The sequence below is a fragment of the Mytilus californianus genome, unplaced genomic scaffold, assembly GCF_021869535.1.
Source record: "Mytilus californianus isolate M0D057914Y unplaced genomic scaffold, xbMytCali1.0.p SCAF_5, whole genome shotgun sequence".
Classification (NCBI taxonomy): domain Eukaryota; kingdom Metazoa; phylum Mollusca; class Bivalvia; order Mytilida; family Mytilidae; genus Mytilus; species Mytilus californianus.
Window position 1 is genome coordinate 29,321,844 of NW_026262701.1, and position 17,172 is coordinate 29,339,015.

At 31.9% G+C, this 17,172-nt stretch overlaps 1 protein-coding gene across 2 annotated transcripts in view; it reads right to left on the reverse strand.

The window, feature by feature from the left end:
- The window catches only part of LOC127702592 (perlucin-like protein), a 79,250-nt gene extending 65,004 nt beyond the window's left edge, over window positions 1-14,246 (reverse strand). The window contains exons 1-2 of one of the 2 annotated variants that reach the window (XM_052206865.1): window positions 14,224-14,246; window positions 13,617-13,755 (exon numbers count right to left, since the gene is read on the reverse strand). In XM_052206865.1, the coding sequence (XP_052062825.1) occupies window positions 13,617-13,755; window positions 14,224-14,232 (148 nt within the window). In that variant the 5' untranslated portion in view covers window positions 14,233-14,246. The remainder of the gene's footprint in view (window positions 1-13,616; window positions 13,756-14,223) is intronic. The other variant, XM_052206866.1, reaches the window with a different exon arrangement.
- Between the last annotated feature and the right edge of the window lie 2,926 nt (window positions 14,247-17,172).

Genomic DNA, 17,172 nt, shown 5'->3' on the forward strand with positions numbered 1-17,172 from the left:
CAAAGTTGGAAATACATAATTCATATCCTCTTTTGTAGATATGACCCAGCCTTGTTTGTATTGGATACCTTAGCTTCACAAAATTCCGTACAAACAACGGTACATTACCAGCTCATCTGCATGTTCTACAAAGGAATTGTCCATTAGATTGACAAAAATTCTGTCCGCTGTGAAAGAGGGTCTTCAGAAATTCTGTGAAACTGTTAACTCGCTTAGTGGTATCAACCATATGTGGATTCTATAGAAGTTCTTGGTGATTTCAAATCTCGATCTTTCTCTGAAATTAATTCTATCAAAACATTAGATTTCTCAACCCTGTATTCCTCCATTCCCCATGTGAAATTGAAAAATCGGCTTAAAGAAATAATCCACAATGCTTTTCAATATAAAAATAGTAGCATGCGCTATAAATTGATTGCTTTGGGATACGGCATATTTTGTTAATAGTGAACAAAAAGGTAAAACATGCTACACATAGGAACAAGTGATCAGTATGCTGAAGTGTCTTATTGAAAAAAAAGTTGAATTTGGAGGTAGACTTTTCAACAAATTGACGGCATTCCTTTAGAAAAGAATTGTGGGCATATCCTTGTCGACCTCTTCTTATTTTCATACGAGTCGGAGTTTCTTCAGACGCTTGTCAAAAACAAGAAGATCAAAGAAGCCAGATCATTTAATTTCACTTTCAGATATATTGATGATGTTCTTTCCATTAACAATCCAAACTTTTCTGATTTGGTTCCATTGATATATCCTCCAGAACTAGAAATTAAAAAAACAACAGGCACGGCTTCCTCTGCCTCATTTTTAGACTTATACCTTGAACTTGACATGAGCGGTCATCTCAGTACCAGAATCTATGACAAACGAGACGATTTTAATTTTGAATTTATAAATTTCCCCAACCTTAGCAGCAATATACCAACTTCACCTGCATATGGGACATACATTTCCCAACTCATTCGGTATTCAAGAGCTTGCAGCTCCTACTCAGACTTTATAAACCGTCACCTGTGTCTGAGCAGAAAGTTGATGAGCCAAGGTTATGTCAAAGAACGTCTTGTCCTTTTTCTAAAAAAAATCATTGGAAGATACAAAGACCTAGTGGATAAATATTCCGTATCAACTTCACAAATAATAAATGATGTTCTTCAAGTATAGATTCTAGGTGCTGACTTTATTTATCATCTTGAGTACGTGTTATGGTGTTCTTTTTATTTGTCCTTCTACATTTTTAACCTTATCTGTTTAGTCCATTTTTTGGTAATATACTTTTGGCGTGGCTCGGTACTTATACATCCCGCCATTGTGTTATTGTGCTATGGTAAATTTTGTATTATTGTCTTTCATTTTTGCTTATGTACTTTGTATATAGGGTGTTTATATGGCATTTTGTTTTTCTTTGTTAAAATAGTTATTTGTTTTATAGTGATTAAGATTATATTACAATGTTGACTGCTGTATCCCTACTTTTGACATTTTTACCTATTATGTCTTTTTGTTTTGCTGACACATTGTTGTCAGTATAATGGAATGATATGCGACTGTCATACAAGTGAGAGGGTAAGCAAGCTATTAAACCAGGTTTAATCCACCATTTTCTACACAAGGAAATGCCCGTACCAAGTCAGGAATATGACAGTTGTTTTCCATTCGTTTGATGTGTTGATTTTTTGATTTTGCCATTTTATAAAGGACTTTCCGTTTTGAATTTTCCTTAGAGTTCGGCATTTTTGTTATTTAACCTTTTTCAGCCTTCATTTACTCCAAAAAATCATAATTAAAATCAAAAATAGAAATAAAAATAATACAATGCCTTTAAAAATTCATTTTAGTACCTTTTAAACCAAATGTGAAACAGATTAACATAAAACTGGAATTAATGAAATCAACAAACCTGTTTCCAGTTATTGTGGTTGCACATGTATCTAACAGAGGTTTTTTTTTTTGGTGTCACTTTATACATTATATAATATCACGGTGAAAACGGTTAAATGATCTTTTATCTTTATATAATAATAATAATAATAATAATAATAATAATAATAATAATAATAACAAAAAGCTGCATCCCAAATTTTACAACCGTTTGGAAATAATGGTCTATTTTAAGTTTGTGGGATAACTTACTAGTAATCTTGAGTTTAGATATTTTTTAATGAGTTGTTTTGCGTTATCTAAAATGTTCCAAAGAGAAAATAGTATTTTAAAAATTTTGTGCGACCGAAACTCTATTTCGAATTACCTCCATCGGGAATACCCGAACTCACAAGTTTTAAAGCCAACGATAAATAAGTGTTAATTATAACTAAAAGAGACATATAAAAAAAATACACAAATCGACCAAAGTTCAATTTTGTTTGAGGGAGCTTCAACCTCTGTTTTTCTTAATTTATTTTAAATCTTTCAACGGAAACTTTAAGAAAGTTAAATATATAAATAATATAAATAATACCAATAACGAAGCATCAACTACTAAGCCAATGTTATCATCAAGAAGTAATAGTCATCCAGCAGCGGTATCGACAAAGTGTAACAAACAAAACTGACTATCCTTTCGGGTATAATGTGCCGACAGCACTTGCCAAATCATACCCTGTTCTAACCAGAAAACATTGAAAAACATACCCTGTTCTAAACAGAAATATTGAAAAACATACCCTGTTCTAGACAAGCTCAGAAAATGTATACCCTTTTCTAGATTGTATAAAATAGATGCTGTTCTAGACTGTATCTTAAACAGTTAATTAAATAAGCGATCCTTTTCTGGACAAATACTTTGTTTAAAAAAAAACCCGGTTCTCACCAGCAGGGCATGAAAAAGCGACCCTGTTCTAACCAGCAGGACATAAAAAAGGGACCCTGTTCTAACCAGCAGGGCATGAAAAAGCGACCCTGTTTTGCGGCACACTCGTACCACTAAACATATAGGAAGTAACCCCCGGGGTCAGTACCGAAACACTTACTGCTGAGCTGATGATACTATTAGGAATGACACCACCAGCAGCGGTACCGACTCACTGGTAGACGATGAAAATAACTTTATAAATTTAGTGCGTTCAAAGCCCTTATCTTGATTTATCTTTATCAGAAAATTCAAATTCAAAACTTTGAATACCAAGGATGTATATGCACTAGAAACATAAAGTGGTATAGAACCAAAAAAGGAAGCTACAAAAAAAAGAATATATGAGTAAGTTGGTATTTTATAAACACCTGAATGTTTTGCATTCTTTTATCTAGAAATTTCATGAAAATAACAATATATAAATATGGTATGTCTGAAACGCTTTTCTGGATTAACCGTAACAAGAAACACTCAAACCAATATATCTGAATCGATTCCAAAAGGTTGGAAAAAGTAAAATCACAAAAATACTGAACTCCGAGGAAAATTCAAAAGGAAAGTCGCTAATCAAATGGCAAAATCAAAAGCTCAAACACATCAAACGAATGGATAACAATTGTCATATTCCTGATTTGGTACATGCATTTTCTTATGTAGAAAATGGTGGATTTAAAGCACTTTGAACATGTGTGGATCTATATATAAACGGAAGGAATTTTAAAAATTGCCAAAATCTAACTCCGGTCACTTTAACTGACTTAATTTCTTAATAATTTCCAAATCTATAGACGGAGGATTTTTGAAATCATTTCAGTAATGAAGTACTGAGCCGACATGCACCCATGGACTATCAGTCCGCCAGTCGCGGTAACGACAAAGTGTTTGATAAAGACAGTACCACTTTCTAGATTTAGTTCGTCCGAAGCACTTTTCTGATTTTATCTTCATCGGGAAATCGTTAACGCAAACAATAAAAAAGCCAATGATACATAAGTTGTTGAGTACGTTAGAAACTATGTAACCAAAAGCGTCCGTGTACATTTACGCCAAACATTTGTCATTTTATTTAGAAAATAGATTTTGCAAATTGCCCGGAAATTTTTAAAGTAACTTGTTCTGAAAAAGAGGAAAAAAGCTTTCGTAGTTTTTGTGAAAATATCATTTTTCGTTAGAAGATCCGAAGTTCAAAATGCTCATGAACTTTATTTTTTGATTTCGAAATGATATTGAAAAAGCAAGTTTACATTAATGCATCTATAACGGAAAGCTTAATACTAAAATTTACGATAAAAGAGATGACTTTTCATTTCCTATTGTTAATCATCCATTTTTAGATAGTGACCTACCTTCCCTTGGCACCATTTTATGGTGTTTATATATCTCAACTTGTTCGATTAGCTCGTGTATTTGATTTTAATGAAAGATATCTCTATATTACTGAAAAATTATTACACCAGGGTTTTCGAAATCACAAACTCGTTAAAACATTTACTAAATGTTATCATCGTTATAAGGACATCATTCGTAAATATAAATCAACGTACATACATCTGATACGTTCAGGTATTTCACATCCCATCTTTGATGGTAATATTCTATACAAAGCACAAACATGCCGCCATTCACCTCAAAAGCTAACCAAACCTTTAAACTGACTTATTCAAAAGGGATATAGTTACTGTTGTCAGGTCATTAAAGATGGCATTTTTTTAATTAATATTGATTCACGCATAGGGTCTTTGCATCGGAAATAAACACATGTATTCTAAAACAAAAAACCAGTTATTGGCATGATACGGGTTATGTTATTTATCGTATATTTTATGATGGTATGATACTAAACCTCAAACGGGAGGGATTGTGCTTGATTTTCATATGATGAAGACATAATCTTTCAATCAGTTTAATTGAGGTCTGGAGCTGGCATGTCAGTAACTACTAGTAGTCCTTTGTTAATTCATGTTGATTATTGTCATTATGCTTAGTTTCGTCTGTTACCTATTCTAACATCGGACTCGGACTTCTTTTAAACTGAATTTTACTGTGCGTATTGCTGTGTGTTTGCTATTTCCAGATTGACTATAGGTATAGGGGGAGGGTTGAGATCTCACAAAACAAAATTAACCACATCGCGTTTTTGCGCATGTCCCAAGTCAAGAACCTCTGGTCTTTTTTAGTCTTGTATGTTTTTTTAATTTTGGTTCATTTATATGTTTCGGAGTTTAGTGTGACGTCCATTGTTGCTGAACTAGAATAAATTATTGTTTAAGGGCCAGCTGAAGCCCGCCTCCGGGTGCGGGATTTTCTCGCTGTGTTGAAGACCCATTGGTGGCCTTGTGCTATTTTCTGATCTTAGGTCGGGTTGTTGTCTCTTCGACGCATTCCCCGTTTCCTTTCTCAATTTAATTAAAAACTGATTTTTTTTTCAACAGTATATGAGAATTAAAGCAAACGTATTTGTCTGTTTAAAAAAAAAAGTAGTTTCAATCTCAATCGAAAAAGAAAAAAATATTAAATTGCTCACCTTAATGATTTTTCCATTTGACTTTTAGAAAAGTAAAATGAAAAATGCGATATGGAGCATTTTTCATTTTGACATTAAAAATTGAAAAATGAAACAAGCGCCATCGTGGAGCATTTTTTATTTCGACATTATAAATTGAAAATTGAAAAAGCTTCCATTTTTCATTGTTTCTTGTTGTGGTTTGTCTCTCGAATTAACAGTTGATTTGTCATAATATGATAAAATATTAAAAACTGCTTTAGAAAAAGCAGTTTTCCAGTCTTTCTTCTAACTATATCCTACTGCCTGTCTATTTTTTTTTAATTTTGCAGGCACAAGTCATGACTTCTTTAACTTTCCATGACGTTAAAACACTACATCCCTAGGATGTGTTTAAGTTGATTTTAGTCTCTGATGCATGATTGTTTATTATTAATTGTTTTTGGCTTTTAACTAGCTTTCAGTAACTGCGATTACTCTCAAATCGTACTTTCGTGTTAATTTGACCTGTTAATACAATTTGTTATGCATTTTTTTTATTTAATGTTTACTTATCTAGTGTTATATCACGTCTCACAATTTTTAATATATACCATCTTTGATATTATTTGGTATTTGGTATTTGGTATGACGATAAGTTTTCACTTCTGTTCTCGTACTATGAACAACAAAATTATTTTGTAAAAATATTTCCGTATTGCATGTATACCTTACAGCAAAATTATTTTTATTTACCTGTGTACGTTATTTTATTTGGCGGCATTTTGTCCAAGGTTATGGTTGTCTTTCTGATATTGTTTTACATCTAACCCCCTTGTTTTATTAATTTTATATTTACATTGTTTCATAGATAAAATTTATTTGTTCAGTGTATGTTCTCTTGTTTTTGTTAATATGTCTTTTGATTGAGTTAAGCCATTTCAATTGATATTTTATAGTGTGTCTTTCTATGTTGTGATGTTACACTATTGTTTCAGGTAAGGGTGAAGGTTGGCGCCTTTCAAAACGTTTAAACCCGCTGCATTGGTTTGCACATGTCCTGAGTCAGGAACCTGATGTTCAGTGGTTGTCGATTGTTGATGTGGTTCATAAGTGTTTTTTCGTTTTTTATATAGATTAGACCGTTGGTTTTCCTGTTTGAATGGTTTTACACTAGCCATTTTTGGGATCCTTTATAGCTTGCTGTTCGGTGTGAGACGAGGCTCCGTGTTGAAGGTATTACTTTGACCAATAATGGTTTACTTTTACAAATTGTGACTTGGATGGAGAGTTGTCTCATTGGCACTCATACCACATCTTCTTATATCTATTTGCAAAAATGTAACAAGTTTTACCAGCGGCGTCATTGATCAATTTCGTAGTAGCTCTATAAACGGCACTTATCTTAGGATATAAACGATATACAAATATCATATTGAAGTGCAAACGTCTTTACCTAACGCATTATCAGATTGATGATAGTTCTAACATGAATAATATACTTTAGACAAATCATTTATCCTGAAAATTTGTTGGACAAATCCAGTATATCTACTATGACACTTTTTAACTTAAAATTTTTAATTTTCATTCATATTTTCACAAAGGCTGCATATTGCTACTTTCCAGCGACAACACTCTTCAGCAGTCCTGAGTATGGAAGACAACTAGTCCCCTACAATGTAAATAAATCAAAAAGATAAAAAAATAAAGCCTCGTGAAAGTAAAAGTAAAAAGAAGCGGTTTGTTAAATTTCATTTCAGGATATGAAAAAAACCTACTCAAAATTTGAAAACGTATGTCAGACCAATTTGATTTAGATCCTGTGTTTTGAATTTTAAGAATGTTTGCTGACAAACAAGCTAGATTAAGTAGTGATTCGACAAATTTATGCAGGTGTTTAAAAGAGATTTTCTCTCCTCCAAGAGGTAAAAATAAAGCTGACATGGCTACTTAGCCCGTCAACATAATGGACTTTATAACAACGATATTGTAATCAAATAAAAAAAAAGTGTTTCCAAATAATAAATACCTGTGGGCTTTCACAAAGATATCCTATTGAACTTTGACATGGCCTGTCATTCCATTTATAACCATTATCATACCAGATGTGAGCACAGTCTTCTTTGCCCTCTGAATTATCAGGTTGACCGGAGTGCCAATTGGAATAAAGGACTTTAGACAGATTATTTACCCATCTCCATTGACCCTCCTGAAAATCTGTTGCACCAATCCAGTAGTACTGTTGACGTACTTCTGTGTAATTATATCAGATGATATGCTTTAGTTTATTCTTCATGCAACATGCAAAGAACGAATTTTTCATACACTACATATAAATCAGTTGGTTTAGTTATCATGTTCCTTGTATTTTATTTTGTTCATTATGTATTTTATTTCTTTTTTCCGGTGCTATAGTTTTTAATTTTAATGCATGTATTGTAGTAGTCGATTTGTCAATTTTGTAATTGATCGCTTTGGACGGGTTATTTTTCTTCTTAGAAGGGACAAACATCTTTATTGATCAAATCTTTTAATTTTATTTAATCTTTTGTTAAGCTAAACATTTTGATATCAATTGTTATTTTTCATTAACAACTGGTTAAAACGCCTTTACTGTGAATCCATTTATTTTCGTGGGTACCAATTTTCGTGGATTGAGAAAAACTTGCATTTTCGTGGATATTTAATTTCGTGGCTTTGGCAAAGTTTGCATACATTCCTTTTGAAAATTTAAGATTCGTTGAACTTTTAAATTCGTGGTTCCCCAGTTCCAACGAAATCCACGAAAATTGGTATCCAACGAATATTATTGAATCCACAGTATACCACTTTCAAAATATCATAATGTGGATGGACAGAAGACAATTTTGTCTAGAACCAGTCCACAATTGGCAAATGGAAACAACTTGCGTTAAAAGTGTGTAACAAAATCAAAACGGTAATTAGCAAATAGACTTGCGATGTCATTCGTATAACTTTTAAATTTTAAGTATTCTTCTTTAATATATAGTGCTTTTATGGCTAGTTTGTAATGTTGTTTGCATGTCCAATAATTAAAATGTAAGATGAGTATTTGTTTCATATATTAGGACACAAGCTCAATAAAGGTTTTGTTGTATTGTTGTATACTTTCCGAATCAAAATAAAGTCTAATGTTTTTATCATATCTGATCTTAAATGTTACTTTTACAGACTTTATTAATGTTATAACTCGGCCAACTCATTCATAACCTGAATAAAGTTTTGTGTGTACATCAATATACTCCATGAAAATAACTTTATTACTTATTATTGCAATAAAATGCATTAACACTTTGTAGACCAAAATGTTCATCAGATTTACTGAACTAATTCGCCTATGTAGAAAAACATACTCGTGATGTCTTGAGACGGTTTCATACATATATAAAAATTTGGTTGCCATGAGACTAAAAAATGAAAAAAAGACTTAACATAAACAGTTGAATGAATCACAAACATATCATATCATATCATATCATACATTGTCATCATATTTGGCAAAGAAAAACAAGATCCGAACAATCATTGTGTATTGTCGTGACTGTTGGGCAATCAATGTATACAGCAGGCTTATTCTTATGATAATGTCAACAATTTAAACTTTTCGGAAAGTATAAATCCAGTATAAATCCAACTCATTCCGTTCTCGTAACATGTAGACCAAATTATTATTATAATTTTTAATATTTCTCTTTTACTGCTGTGCAGGCTACGCACCATATAAAATTCAAAATGAAACACTATTTATTTACAATAATATAATGGTATTTACTTGTATCACCCAATATTTTTAAAAAGTTATATCACAACAAAAAACAAAGACAAATCTTACTTTTACTTTTAATCATGTTGACAAGCCACGAATTTTCTGCAGAATCAGTGATTTGTGCAAGGAAGCCTCCTATATTTCTGCACTCTCTCTACAAAAAAAGTCATTTGTTGAACGAGCAAAAACATTTACCGCAACATCTTACAAAAAAAGTAAAATAACAAAAATACCGAAACTCCAAGGAAAATTCAAAGTAGAAATCCCTTATCAAATGGCGAAATAAAAAGCTCATACTCATCAAACGAATGGAAAACAACTATCATATTCTTTACTTGGTACAGGCATTTCCTTGTGTAGAAAATGGTGGATTAAACCAATTTTATATTCAAAATTATTCTTATAAACAGATAATAAAATGTTATTCCAGCATGGTCATAACTGATTTGTGGACCTCCAATTGATATTCCCCGATCTATATAAATTTAATATATATTTTTGACAGGGTGTTTAGCAGTGTCTATAAAATTTCCCGTTAATGTTTTCATTCAATCAGTAGAAACATAGGTTCCAACTCCGTTGGCAACTTTTAATATAAAAGGTCTTGGTTTCTTTTTAATGTCATTTTTGCTAAGCTTCTTAAAACACTTCAGCATGAAAGTGTACATATTTATAGAAGTTTCTGTTTAACATAATCAAGAAACAAAAATGTGCAATTAGACTTTGAACTAGTCACACTTAGTTACTTAGTTAAAAAAAAAAATTTTTCGATGCTTAAATAACTAATTTTAAGTACGGGGACGGACCACCAAATGACAGTCGTTAGTTAAGGGTAAGATTTATGTTTATGTATATGTAATATGTATACAATTGTAGAATGTAAATGCACATATCCCTTTTTTGGGCTGTGAGATGTAACATTTACATTTAGTAATACTAATATGTTCGTGAAAAAGGTGGCTATCTTGCAATCTCCGTGGATTTACAGTACATTTCCTCCATTCAATGTACACAGTTTAAAAGGAAATTGAGCCAAATTCGTTGTGGGGATCACTCTGATCTTTGTTCTGTCGTGCATTTACTCTTATTTCTCAAATAATATAGAATAGTTGTAGAAAATGAAACATCCCACATCATAAAATACTGAAATGTGCATTTATATTCTACAATACCTATACAAAAAAAGTTAACAAAAATTCTATCTTTAAGCTGTCTTGTGGTGGTCTATCGCTGTAAAGACAATTTGATATTTTCGAGTTCTGTAGATGATATGAAAATAAGAAGATGTGATACAATTGCCATGAATGAGACAACTCTCCATCAGAGACCAAATGACATAGAAGTTAACTACTATAGGTCATCGTACGGCTTTCAACAATTAGCAAAACCCATACCGCATAGTCAGCTATAAAAGGCCCCGAAATGACAAATGTAAATCATTTCAAACGAGAAAACTAACTGATTTATGTAAAAAACAATTAACGAAATACAAATATGATATACAGCAAGAAGCGACAAACACTGAATACAGTATCCTGACTTGGGACAATCACATACAGTAACAAAACACAGACAGGACGTGGAAGGGTATTTATACAACTATAGAACAAAAAAGACACTAAGTACTGATCTTAGAGTACTCGCAGTTACTGACAGCTAGTTTATATCCAATAATAACTAATAAAAAATCATGTATCTAAGACTAAAATATCAATCAGCACACATCCAAAATCCAATGGATTTAGCGTGAAGACATCATTAACAGTCAGAGAAAAACATGACCTTGTGCAATGCCAAAGCACAGGTATCGACAGATTGTAGAACCGTGACTGTGCATGTGTATATATATATATGTTACAGGCATTTTCTTAATTTAGGCATTTCATAAAATGACTGAATTTTTAGGCAATTTACAAAATTTATCTAGTCATTTTGTAAAATGAATCATTTTGAAACAAAATTCAACAAATTGCCTGTTTAGTTTCAGGTAATTTGTAGAAAAGGGAATATCAATGAGATATTACCAAAAAGAACAATCTTCTTAATGTTCAGAGAGCGTGGCATTTTCCTTTCACAAGGCATCATATTCAATATCCCCATTCAGAAAGAATGCAAATTTATACATGTTGTACAGCAAAACGAATTCCCCTCTAAAGCATTGGTTTCACCATACAAGGTCGTGTTTGGTTGTGAAGTAAAGATATGATTATCTTTATGGTCACTGCATCAAGAACATGCTTAGGTCTTTACAATCTGATGAATTTAGGCGACAGTAGTTTACTAAATCAAGAATAGACAAATCAAGGTGCGTCAAAAGAGTAAGCGTCTCCTGCTATGCACGCATCACTCACTATGTGAATATGTTATTCAGCCTGGTGAATGCTCTGATAAGCCAAAAGATGTAAATCAACCTTATCACGCTAAAATACTTCGAATCTTTTGGAAACACGTGAAAAAGAAGATATTCATGTGTGTGCAGTTTTCGAAACTCCATGATTTTCAAACATTTAAGTGTTGACAGAGCTGAAAGTTTCATTGTCCGGGTTTCACTAAATTAGGTTGTCGTGCTAAGATCAGATTTAACGTCAACCGGCGTTTGCCAAACAATTGGGACAAATGTGCAACAGGAGCTGCCATCCAAATATTTTATGAAATAACAAATAATAGTCGAGTTCTGTGCTTGTGGGAATTTTAGATAATTCAGTAGAATTTATTTTTGATAATTAAATCTTTTAGATGCACGCGTTAAAATTCAGTAATTATCATAGATAAAACTGTTGTGTTGTTTTGTACTTTCTATGGCTCAGTTTGTGTGAACATTCCATTCTATTACATAATTCAGGCCATTAGTAAAATGCCTTTTCCATTTTTATAGGCATTTTGTAAAATGCCTGAACAAATTGGTTGATATAAAAAAATGCCTAAATCTTACAGGCATTTTAGAAAATACCTAAAGTTTTCAGGCATTTTACAAAATGCCTAAATTAAGAAAATGCCTGTAACATATATAACAACATTATTTTGGTTTTAATTTACTGATAACAAAATCAATATGCATACCAATAAAAACAATATTTAAAGATCTAATTACAGTGTTGAATTGGTAAACATTTAAAATAAGTTTATTTAAAGGATCGATCAGTTTACCCGGATCGTATCTATATTTTCGGGCTCGGTAAACAACATTTCCGTAAAATAAGAATGTGCTATCCCGTTTGAAATACGTTTTGCACGGGTACAGGTATCTCTGACTTAATCATTTACCAGTAATACATAGATTACGTTCATTGAAATCCAAAACGTCACTAAAGACACGGGCATAGCGAACCATTTGTGAAATATAAACACCGTAAGATGGTGCCAAAGGACCATCACCATTCAAAAAAGAAAACTTAACAATAGGGTGAGAAAAATCGTCCCTTTTGTCGTAAATTTTAGTGTAGAGTTTTCCGTGTAAAACTGAAATATCTAAATCTAGGAAAAGGACAGTTATTACCGTTTATATTTGATTCATTTAAGTAAGTTCCTTAGGTAAATTTCGAAGTAATTTAGAAAATTCTTGATTATTTTACAAAAAAATATCACCAAGATAACGATAAGTGTTGTTGAATTTATCAATTAAATGCAATTTAGACGGGTCTTTACTGAGTTTGATCATAAACTATGATTCATAACAGTACAAGAACAAGTCTGCTATTAAAGGGGAGCAATTGGTGCCCAAAGGAATACCTACAACCTGTCGATACACTTTATTGCCGAAACGAACATAAATGTTATCAAGGAAAATACTCACCGCTTCAATCATCTCATCATACCTCCAGTAAGTATATCTAGCATATTTACCATGTTTACCATTCTCATTAGAGAAGAAGGCTTTAAATAAGTTGCAGCAAATATATTTGCAATTAGATTTGTCAAACGACCATTTAATCAAATACAAAAACTTGTGTTTGATGAGATTGTGTGGAAGTGTAGTGTAAAGAGTTGAAAAGTCAAAACTGTCAGCAGAATCAAAAGGACCATTAAAAGCACGATATTTATCTAAAACAAAAATAGTTAATTCCACTATTTTCATATGTCACGTTTATTACAAAAGTTAATGATACGTTCTTTGATAGTAGTTGAGGAACTAGTTAAAAGCACTGAGTCAATAAAATCAATAACGACTACACAATATTAAATTGTAGTAACTTAATACTCTTTCTGGCTTAGCTTTGACTATTTTAAAATTACAAATGTACAAGAAAAGAATTTTGGAAAGTCCTGGCTAACTTAATGTTGGATATTCGCTATTGTGACAGTAACCCACCGACACGCTAAATTGGTGACCAACATACAGTCTTCAAAAATATACGGCGCGCGTGTATACAGCATATTAATATCTTATCTCTAGAGTCTAAAATATTGAGAATATATTAAACCAGACCTATTTGATATCTTTGTTTAGCTTTGAGTTGTGTATACCAAAGTTGAATATAACTGAGCTGGTATCTTACCTTCCAACTTCTCTTCCAATGTCTTTATGGAGGATTTTATACCAGAAAAGATGGATTTTTCGTGGCTCCCAATGCATGTTTCAGATTTCACAACCAATATACAGCAAAATATTACAAGTAATGTAGTAATCATCCTCTTCTAAATAATAATTATTACAATTAAGGATCTTTAGCTTGGTAAACGAAAAGTGAAGTAATAAAATATTTTATGATAGCTTGCAAAGACATAAAATATCAATATGAGTGAACAAGAAAACAACGTGAGCCAAGCTCCTCTCTTTGCATAGATTCGACAGTCTAAATAGTGATATGAAAAACCCTCAAAAATTGTGCATCTAAAAAACGAAAATAAACGGTTAATATTGCTCTATATAGAAAAGATTCAGTCATTACTTTTTTTAAAATGTCGGGGATACATTATCCGATCCCTCTCTATTGAAAAGATATGGAAAGTATTTTTTTTCCTTTTTTGCTGGGAAAACCAAAAAAATCATTGAAATAAAAAAATAATATATTACTATGTGCTTTATATCCAGTCATGTAGGTACATCTTAAACTAAATCTGAAACAATCAAGAATGAAATTGGAATTTATAAAATCAACATACATTTTGCATATGGAAACCAGTTATATAAATAGTGTGTGCACCGGTATCTACCAGTGTTCCTTTTAAAAGAAATTTTTGGTAATTTAGTGCACAGAAATATGAGAATTATAACCTTTTCATGTTTACTTGCAATCAGTCATTTTATACATTATATCATGTTACCGAAAGTGGAAAGCGGTATAATGTTCTTTCATCTTTATATAATAATAAAAATATTAATGATGTTCATAATGATAAAAATAATGAAACAATAGTGGTAAGCTGCATCTCATATTTTACAACCGATTGCAAAAATGGTCTGTTATAATACTTTCACATCACTAATGAGTAACATTGTAGTTTAGATATATATCTGAATGTTTTGATTTGCCTTATCTGAAATGTTCCAAAATGAAAATAACACTTCAAAAATGTGGTGCTATTTGAAATTACCTTCATCCGGAACACCCGAACCCATGAATTATAAAGCCAAAGATGAATAAGTGCATGAAGACGTGAGGGGCTATTTTAAACCTAAAGAGACATACAAATAATAGCCAAATCGCTATATGTTCAATTTTGGCTGAGGTAGCAGCTAGAACCGTAGTTTTTTCCTAATTTATTCTAAATCTATCAACGAAAACTTTAAGAAAGGCATGTTATAAATCATACCAGTACCGAAGCACCGACAATTGAGCTTATGCTACCCTCAAAGAATAAAAGTCCTTCATCAGCGGTATCGACAAAGTGCTAGAAAAACAAAACTAACACTATAAACGTGGTTCGTCCGAAGCGCTTTTCTAGAAAAAAAAGACTCATCAGTGACCTAGAATTAAAAAGTTTCAAGGCCAAATAAAGAACGAAGTACAAGAGCATTGAGTGCCAAAAACTTCGAAAGGTTTCGCAAAGCTAAGATATTCTATTCCTGGGGTAAAAACTCCTTAGTATTTCGGAAAAGTTTATAAATATGACAATATCAATGATAATTCATGTCAACACACAAGGGATGACAACTATGCTGATTAACATGCATCAGGAACCTTAGCTTAGTTTAATTAATAATTTCAATATTTATCAACGAAAAGTTTAAAATTAAGTATGTTATAAATCAGTATAATACCGAAACACTGACTGCTGCGCTGATGACACCAATGGGGGACTAGAAGTCCACCAGCTGTGGTATCGACCCAGAGCTAGAAAAGTCAAATCCAAAAATATTTAACGCCAAGGATGTATATGCACTTTAAACGTTAAGAGCTATACATGCAATAGAAACATAAATGGGAGCTATAGCGTATAGCCAAATCAATCAATTTGCATATGGGAGTTTCTACCTTAGTTTTTTTTTAATAATTTAATAAAGTATCTAATGAAAAAAAAGAAAGAAAAAGTACCAAAAGAGGCAAAAACAAATCATGTCAAAAAAACAGACTACATGGAAAAAACGAGTATGAAGAACATTCTAAAAAACTCCATACAGAAAACTGGAGACTGAGCTACACAAACCCCACGAAAAACCATAGAAATAAATCATTTCGGTCGTGGAAAGAACAGTCCACAGAGTTGATGATACTGCCGGGACTAGTAATCCACAATCAGTATTATCAACCCAGTGCTCGAAAAATATTTTGATATCCTTGATAAAAGGGATATTGTAATATTTTTTTTAAAATATTGAACGATAAATCATAAACTTCCAATAGAATGTAGAAGGTTGGAATCCATAACAAGAGAAAATAGGCTTGTCAATTATGCAACGAAAATGATCCTTGTGATTAGTATTATTAACTACTTTTAGGCTACTTTTTTTTAAATAACTAATAGCAAAAAAAATATAATAAAGACATATATCTGCAATTGTAATGTTAGGAAGTTAAAAATGTTAATGAATATATTGGAACAATCAAAACGGAAAAAATAATGTACATTTATTAGAGTCATTGATGAATATTGGATTCACTCGTCTACAAATGCCTGTACCAAGTCAGGAATATGACAGTTGTTATCCAATCGTTTGATGTGTTTAAGCTTTTTATTTTGCCATTTGATTATGGACTTTCCTTTTTGAATTTTCCTCGGAGTTCAGTATTTTTGTGATTTTACTTTTTTCTACACCACCCTCAACATTTTGATTCTGCCTTCATCTACACTACATGTTAAGCACTTGATAGTGTTACTGTAGTTTGCTGTTACCTTTACATATGTAACTTTGTGTTGTAATATCTTGTCTATGTTCTTCTGTATTAAGGCACCAGTACCTTACTGATGTTCAAATCTGATAGCAACAAACAAAAACTGAAGTAATCGCATGATATCATGTGCGTCGAAGGATATGCATACATCAACCGCCGTGCGAACCAACTCTCAGTCAAAATGTTACAATCCAGAATAGGACACACTAGGTAAAATAACAGATATGACTAATCTGGTATCTAAAGATATAAGATTAAGAAAACTCATCGCTTGCGAATGGAAACACCAACATATTATCGGTTAACCAATTCGTCATTTACTAGATTATAATTTATTTTATGACCCTGTTCATTTAACACATTTTTTAAAGTCTTGCTTAATTTTACTTTTTTGGGGCATTTCCGGGGTTACAAATGGCTCTTAACATACCTCTTCCTTTGTTGAAAGAGCTTAAAATTAAAACATATATTTTCACCCAAATAAACAATACATTTTAAGATTATTTATTCAATTAAAATTAATACGTTTATTGTCAAAATAAAATATACAAGTGAAAAGAAAGACCCTTTTCTATGCACAAGTGCTATTTGATCAAGCAGCAATGTATTTTACAAATTCAGTATAGTATAAACTATTGTTCAAGTTTCGCCTTTGAGCATAAAACAATATTTTTTTGTGAATTGCTTTTCTGTCGACTAATCAAACTCCCGTACGTTTCCGTTTCGTATAATTCCCTTGTATTATTACACACGATTAACATTCGTATGACCTAATAAA